This window comes from Gavialis gangeticus, unplaced genomic scaffold, assembly GCF_001723915.1.
Source record: "Gavialis gangeticus isolate Ggan-Ray unplaced genomic scaffold, GavGan_comp1, whole genome shotgun sequence".
In the NCBI taxonomy this organism is placed as follows: domain Eukaryota; kingdom Metazoa; phylum Chordata; order Crocodylia; family Gavialidae; genus Gavialis; species Gavialis gangeticus.
In genome coordinates this window covers 27,794,328-27,801,517 of record NW_017728995.1, presented here as the reverse complement: position 1 = coordinate 27,801,517, position 7,190 = coordinate 27,794,328, and the positions used below count along the sequence as shown (strand labels likewise).

The 7,190-nt window shown below is 48.0% G+C and overlaps 1 protein-coding gene across 1 annotated transcript in view; it reads left to right on the top strand.

Moving 5' to 3' along the window:
* The first annotated feature begins 6,096 nt into the window (after positions 1-6,096).
* Positions 6,097-7,190, top strand: part of LOC109288034 (T-kininogen 2-like) — a 26,537-nt gene continuing 25,443 nt past the window's right edge. The window contains exon 1 of the mRNA XM_019503369.1: positions 6,097-6,306. Coding sequence (XP_019358914.1) covers positions 6,112-6,306 — 195 coding nt within the window. The 5' untranslated portion in view covers positions 6,097-6,111. The remainder of the gene's footprint in view (positions 6,307-7,190) is intronic.

Below are 7,190 nucleotides of genomic sequence, written 5' to 3'. Positions count from 1 at the left end.
GGAGTTAATTAATCTACTCTGGCCTAACAGCACTGCACATTGTAGACAGTGATGATTTACTGTGGAGCTAATTTGTCAGGTCCACAGTAAAGCATTTTGTGTAGATGTGCCTAGTGATACAGAATCTGAGCAATACTGAATAATTCTGTTTTTGAAGTGCTACAAATTCCTGCAGGATTTGAATCGTTTCAAATGCACATCTAAACATGCCCTAAGAAGTTTATGGAGGTTTCCGAAAATGGGAAAACAGCATTCATTTGAGAAAGTGAAGTCTGGAATGGAGACAGAAAATATCCTCACAATGAATATTACACTCTAGTTTTGTTAATTTTCTCATATTTCATAGTGAAAGTTCTAGCACGTGCCTCTCTACATGGCTATACTGTTGGTGATTAATGTAGTCATCCAAATCCATGCTAATAAAGATCCACACATCATCTTGCATTCTCTCTATAGCTTTTATTCTTTCCTAAGATTTAATAAGCTCCCTCACTCCTGCACACACACGCATTGCCAAATAGCTCAGGGATTATTAATGGAGACAGAAGCTTTTTACCTATACATCACAAGTTCAGATGCAGCCCCAGTCTGTAATAATGGAACGTTATTACCAAGCAATGACTGTTCAGAGACTTACATGAAACGAGCTTGGTGAACTTTGCCCAGTTCCTGCTAGAAAGGTGTTCGCATCACAATCCTACGGCTGCAGTTTGGAGCCTTGTTAACAACCTCAGCAAGTTTTGAATAGACATGATAAAAAAGGCCTTCCAGTATCATCTTATCCCTAGACAGAGTCAAGGCACACTGGCAGGGCAGTGTGCAAGAACCTTGCATTCCTGCTACCCACACTGTGTCCAATCTAACACCGCATTCACATTTTTAAAAGTGTTCAGAGAAAATAAACACAGAAAATACCTGCCATTTGGACAGCCCATTTGTTTCAAAGATTTTACCGTACTGAGGGCAGCAATGAAGCTCGGGCAAGCATCGTTCGGCTACCAGGGGCTTAGCTACCACACAGTCTAGTCCTGCTCTGAACTGAGCTCAAGAGGTAAGTAGGAGCCCTCATGGCTGCTCTGCTTCACTTCTCCCATTGTTCCTGTCACTAACAAAGCTCTATCCAAGCCAGCACAATGGAGAGCAGCCCATTTCAAGTAGCTTGTAACTGTTTCCACGTCTTAGGGAAATAACCCTTCAGATGCATGTTTTATCTCAGAAGTTTCCACAGTCCAGCTACTCTCTGCCTCTCATGTCACTTCACTATGTCCAGAAAATTGCCCAGAATTGTACCGTACAATTCTCCCCTGTTTACACTCATGCACTGTCCAGTCCCCTCACTGCTAATTGCAGGATCGCAGCTGTAACAGGCAACACAGAGATGGAAAGCTGTAAATCAAGAGATAGACAAGGAAAATATCACAGATGGCACTGACTGGTGCAATTGTCCCTCTGCTGTAGAAGGGGCAACCGAGACACATTCTGTGAACTCTTCCATGTCCTTGATAAAACGCTTTTATGAGTGCCGTATTAAATAGAAAGACAGCATGGTTCTGAACAACATCAACACTTAGCACTTTTCAGAGTGCACCGTAACTATCCACTCAATACACACAGGATCGCTGTCAACTCAGTAGATATCACAGGTGGAGCTGGTAATATCACCTATTATTAGGGCTGAGGACGACCACAATAAGATGCTGGTTTCTGTTACTGCCAAATTTTTAATCAGTTGAGCAAAGGAAGTCTCATCGTGTGTTCTTACCTTCTGGGTGCTCAGCTGGAGACCCTTTGGTCTACTTTGCAGAAATAATGAGTGCTTACAACTGCAGTTGAAGTCAGGGGTGGAAACTGTGCTGTATGGGCATGCATACACACATAATGCTAAGTTTGCTGAACATTATATCATATGTGTCTCAAATCAGGCACTCAAAATTAAGTGCTTACTTTTGACCTTAGTGTCTTTGCATCTCAGTACACCACCTGTATAAAAAGGAGATAACAATGATGCCCCCTTCATCTAACAGGTATTGCAAAGTTTGCTCAATGCTTGTAAAGGCAGATGACCACCATAAAAAAATCCCATGACAAAATGAATTTTTCTGTTTTCAGAGCAATATGCAATAAATACAGCATGGAGCCCACACTCAGCAAGGAGGAAGCAAAATATTGAATAGCTGCCTGCTTAGTGAGCACAGTCCTTTCCGAGGCAGGGTTCCCATGGACTGGCACATGGCTGTATAATTAAAGACCATCTCGGACTGTGCACGTACAAGGAGCTGAACTAAGGCTGGACAGCCCACTTTAATTCTGGCATCCCTCAAATATTAGTGCTTGACTTTGGTACCTTAATAACTTTCTTTTCCTAAAGGTTCTTCTTTGTGTGTTCTTAACAGGGGACTCTAAAATATATCCTGGAGCCCAGCCATTCATAATGAGTGCAGGGCTCATTGTTTGGTAGCTGGCATGAGTATTAGCAGCTTTTTCTAATGCTGGCTCCACCCCAATCTCACTGAGTGGCCTCAAGGACAGGCACATCATCCCACTGTGCCTCAATTTCTCAAATTGCTGACTAATGCTTACAGACTGTATTGTGCAGGGATGAGCATTAATTAGTTTATCACAGGGGTGGGCAATTATTTCAGGCAAAGGGCCGCTTACTGAGTTTTGGCAAACTGTCAAGGGCCGTAAGAGTAACCCCACCCCTCGGCACTAGCCCTGCACCCTGGTCACCATCTTGGGTTCAGAAGTCCCACCCTCTAGCCCCTGACCTTTGCCACCAGAAGGCTCTCTTTTTTCACCCCAGAAGTACTCCTTTCAGCAAGGAGGTTTGCCATCTCGGAACCAAAAAAATACCAAATTACATTCCAAAAAACCAATCATGTACTACAACAGGGGTTCCCAAAATTTTTATGCCACAGCCCAGCAAACCACAACCCAGAAGTGGCCACGGCCTGGCAAACTGTGGTCCAGAAGTCACAGCTGACCACGGCTGGAATTTACAGCTAGAAGACAGGTAAGGTTACCCCTATGCCCTGGGCAGGAGGGTGGGCCAAACCCTGCACTGCCATGGACCCTGGAGAAGAAGCCGTGGCCTCTCCACCTGGCTGTGGGGGGCCATGGTTTGCCAGTCCATGGCCACTTCTGATCTGGCAGGTGACTGTGCTGCAGACCAGCAGCCGACCTACCATGGCCCGGCACCAGTTTGCAGCCCGGGGATTGAGAACCCCTGTATTACAACATTCATTAATTTAATTTCAAAAAATATTTTTGTCCTGATTTACATGTGTTTGTGTAGTGTACATAGAGGTGATTGTATAATAGCTTAAAATGATGTCTTACTCTTGTATAATATGGGGCAGTACAGGGGTGGGTATAGGTTTGTTGAGGGCTGTGGGTACGTGGGGTGTGAGGGAGGGTCTGGGTGTGTATGGGGGGTTTATGGGGGGATAGATAGGTGGGGAGGTGTGGGGAGGGTGTGTATATCCGGGGTGGGGGAGCATGTGAGTGTGTGTGGATATGGGGTGTGGGTGAGTATGGGGTTTGTGGGCGGCTGTAAGGAGGGTGGCTGGGGAGGGTTGTGGCATGTGGGGAGGGGAAAAGTTTCTCCACACCCCCCCTCACAGCAGGCAGACCTCCCACCAGTGCTTCTCCAAACCTGGGCTCCACACTCCTGCCGCTCCTGGCACCAGCACAGGCCCCATGCTCCCACTCACTGCCACTTCCCCCTCCCATCTACTGGCTCCTTCTGAGTCCTGTGACCCAGCGCTGCAGCCAGAAACCACATGGTGCCCGAACGGTAGGTAGGGGGTGTGGAGAATGGCAGCAGGCAGGGAAGCAGGGAAATGGCAGTCGCAGGCAGCGGGGGAGTGGCACCGAGCAGGGACACTGGCACGTGGCCCCCATAGCCGGGCAGAGAGGCCACAGCGCCTTCTGCAGGGCCTAGGGTAGACAGGAGCATGGGGCCCATGCCAGTGTCCTGGGGCCAGTGCCGGCAGGGCCCAGAGTGGGGCAGCAGGAGCTCAGGGCCCAGGCCTCCAGGGGCTAGGGAGTCAAGCCATCTCCCTTGTCTCCCTGCTGGCTCAGCCCAGTCCAGCTCCATAGAGACCCTGCCAGCCTGGGCCCCGCGCTCCTGCTGCCCCGCTCTGGGCCCCCGCTGGTGCTGGTCCTGGGACACCAGCATGGGCCCCACGCACCTGCTCACTATCACTCCCCCACCACCTGCCGCTGCCATTTCTCCCCTTCCCTGCCTGCCACCATTCTCCCCGCCCCCCCCCCACATGTGCTCCAGCCCCATGTGGTTTCCAGCTGCAGCGCCAGAACCACAGGAGCTGGCGCAGCTGTGGGGACTGGGGCAATTGCCTGGGGTCCTCCTCTGCCTCCCCTCCCCCTGTTCTTATCTGAGTTTCCCTCTCCCACAAAGAGAGGCAGGAACAGCCCCAGGGTCCCAGGCCAGAAGCCTCTGTTAGGCAGAGGCTTCCATCTGGGTGTGGGTCAGGGCCAGCCTCGCTGCGGTTGCTGGGTCCAATTGACCCTGATGCCTTGTCATCTTTGACAGGCAGCCAGGGCAGATAAATATTCATTTTCAAATTTTTTTTAGGGACCCCATGGGCCAGATAGAATAGCCAGAACCAGCCCATTGACCATATTTTGTCCAGCCCTGATTTATCACCAGATGCACGTTCCATTAGGTTGTAAGGGTTGGTGTATTAGCAGTTCCAATTACACAGCAAGGAACTGTAAAGAACTATCAAAGAGCCACATATTCAGTGATATACATTTGTGCAAACATTTTTGCAACATACTGATTTTCTAGAACTTCTGCATTCTGAGTATTAAACAGATCATTTATGTTCATGGTGTCATTGTCTAGCACCAGCATTTCCTTGTCTCAGTGAAACACTGTGGCCTTATTAGAGCTAACTACAGACAGTCAAAAAGCCTGAGGCTGAATTGAGTCAGTCTTTGCAGGTTAGTCTAAGCTGCAAAGATTAAATCAATAAGCAAATAAACAGACATTCACTTTTGATTCAGGCAATGTAGCCACATACCTGCAGTGGCTCAAGCCAGAGGCCAGGAGGCACAAGAGCATGGCTCTCTGGCATGTAGCTAGTATAGGCTGTGTGTTTGCTCCCTCTTCCTGCTCCTCCCAAGGTCTCTGGGATTTGCAGCCCAGATTCACAACAGCAGGACTCTGCAGGGTTGCTCATCACTTCTTTCTGCTTCCAGGTGCCTCTGGGATTTGTAGTCCACAGTCACAGCCAGCACTAAGTAAGCAGAGCAGGGACTCTCCATGCGTGGGGGAAGGGAAATTTAACCCCCCTCCCTGGGCCTAGACACCAGAAGAGCTTTGCCGGGGGAGGGAGCAAATGAGCCAGCCCTTGCTGCTCCATCTAGGGAGCAGAGGGGTGGAGCCATCCCCGCTCTCTGGAGCAGACAGCCCAGCCAGCCCATGGCTGCAAAATGATGAGATGCCAGGGGACTCTGATTTAATGTGAAGTAGGAAGGGGTCTGGGACAAAAGTTTCAGAAAATGGGTTGATCTAAATCAGTTAAGTATGATACTACATTCAACCAGGTTTATCTTAAACCAGTTTCAGCCATTTTGAAACTGTTTTATGTTTCTGTTACAGGTTTAAATCAGTTTCTGATCATTTAAAGTGGTTTATGTGTAACTTCTGTCCTTGCCACGGTGTTTCTCTTTAGGATCCTGTTATGATTCATTCAGAGTAGGCATTCAGATGTCAAAAATTAACCAGGACCTAGAGGCCTACCAAGGTTTCTAAAGCTTTCTGTGTGCTCAAGGGCTCATGCTGTTGATGCTGACCTTGTTACACCAGCTGCCCAGGCTTATCCTATTATCATGATGGCAGGTGGACAACCTTAGAGTCATTCTGGTGACTACACAAAGTTTGTTTGGATAAACCTAAAGGGCTATTTGCAGTGTAAATAGGGTATTATGGAAATCAAACAGCCTCAGTCCACCCACATAGATTACTTACCTAAATGCTTCTGATAAATAGAGGAAGAGGTTATTAAATCTCTACCGGGGGATTCCATTGTGTTCATCTTTTGAAAGAGTCCCCCAAGTTTCAAGGGGACATCCTGCTCAGATATGAAATTCTTCATTGTGCTAGTACTCTGCTGCAGTTGTTTCTCGAGCACAGCCAAACCACTTCCCGCTGAGGATGTTGACTGTGACCATCCTGAAGTCTTTGAAGCTGTGGATATAGCCCTCAGAAAATATAATCGTGACAAAGCAGATGGCAACCAGTTCGCTTTGTACATGGTGATGGATGCCCAGCGAACAGTAAGTACACTTTGCAAAAAAGCATTGTGGAACATGTTCACTTATTAGTCTATGCCAAATTTAGCCCACCTCCCTGAGGACAGGTAGCATCTTGCCCTGCAAGTAGTTGTAGTGAAATCAAATTTAAATCTTTTGTATTTAAATTCTCTTCTATTTAGAACCCCTGCTTTCTCCAAGTCCATTCATAGCATCTGATGAAGTAGGCTATAGCCTACAATAGCTGCCTTCTGCAGTGAAATCAAAGGAAAGGATTTTAGAGTAAAGCACTAGTCAGCATGAATAAAGGCAGAGAAGAGGCTTCCTTCTGGAGCTCTAATAATTATAGGCCAAACTGTGAAGCTTTATACATATACTGGTGAACAATTCTTGTCAGCAAGATCAAGTTTGCTAGAAACTACTCCCTAATGTCAGAGACTCACAATCTGGCCCCAAAACAGTCTTAATTCTTGTCAATGCAAGGAGGAGAGGTCTAAAGTACGGATGGGCTACGTTGTAGGGCTGTGCGAAGCTTCGGGTGATGATTCGATTCAAAGGAGATTCGGCGCGATTCAGTGGCCGAATCTCCAAACCCAAATCGAATCAAGACGTCATTTTAAAGGTCTGAATCAATTCAAAACTCTCTTCAGAAAAGATTTGGAGAAGTTTGATGATTTGGGCAGTCCCCGGTGGCTGTAGTAGGGAGCTGCAGCCAGCTCTGACCTGATACGTACTAGAGGCGGGGGAGAGGGGCTGAGGGAGTGGACCATGGGGGGAGCCCTGCAGGCCTCCCGACCCCTGCCCACTCCCCAAGCCCCCCCATGGTTGCCCCTACCCACCCCAGCTCCTGGTACTTTAAAGAAAAGCCCTGGTGTTCACCAGGTGCTGCTGGGTGAGGGGGCGATTCC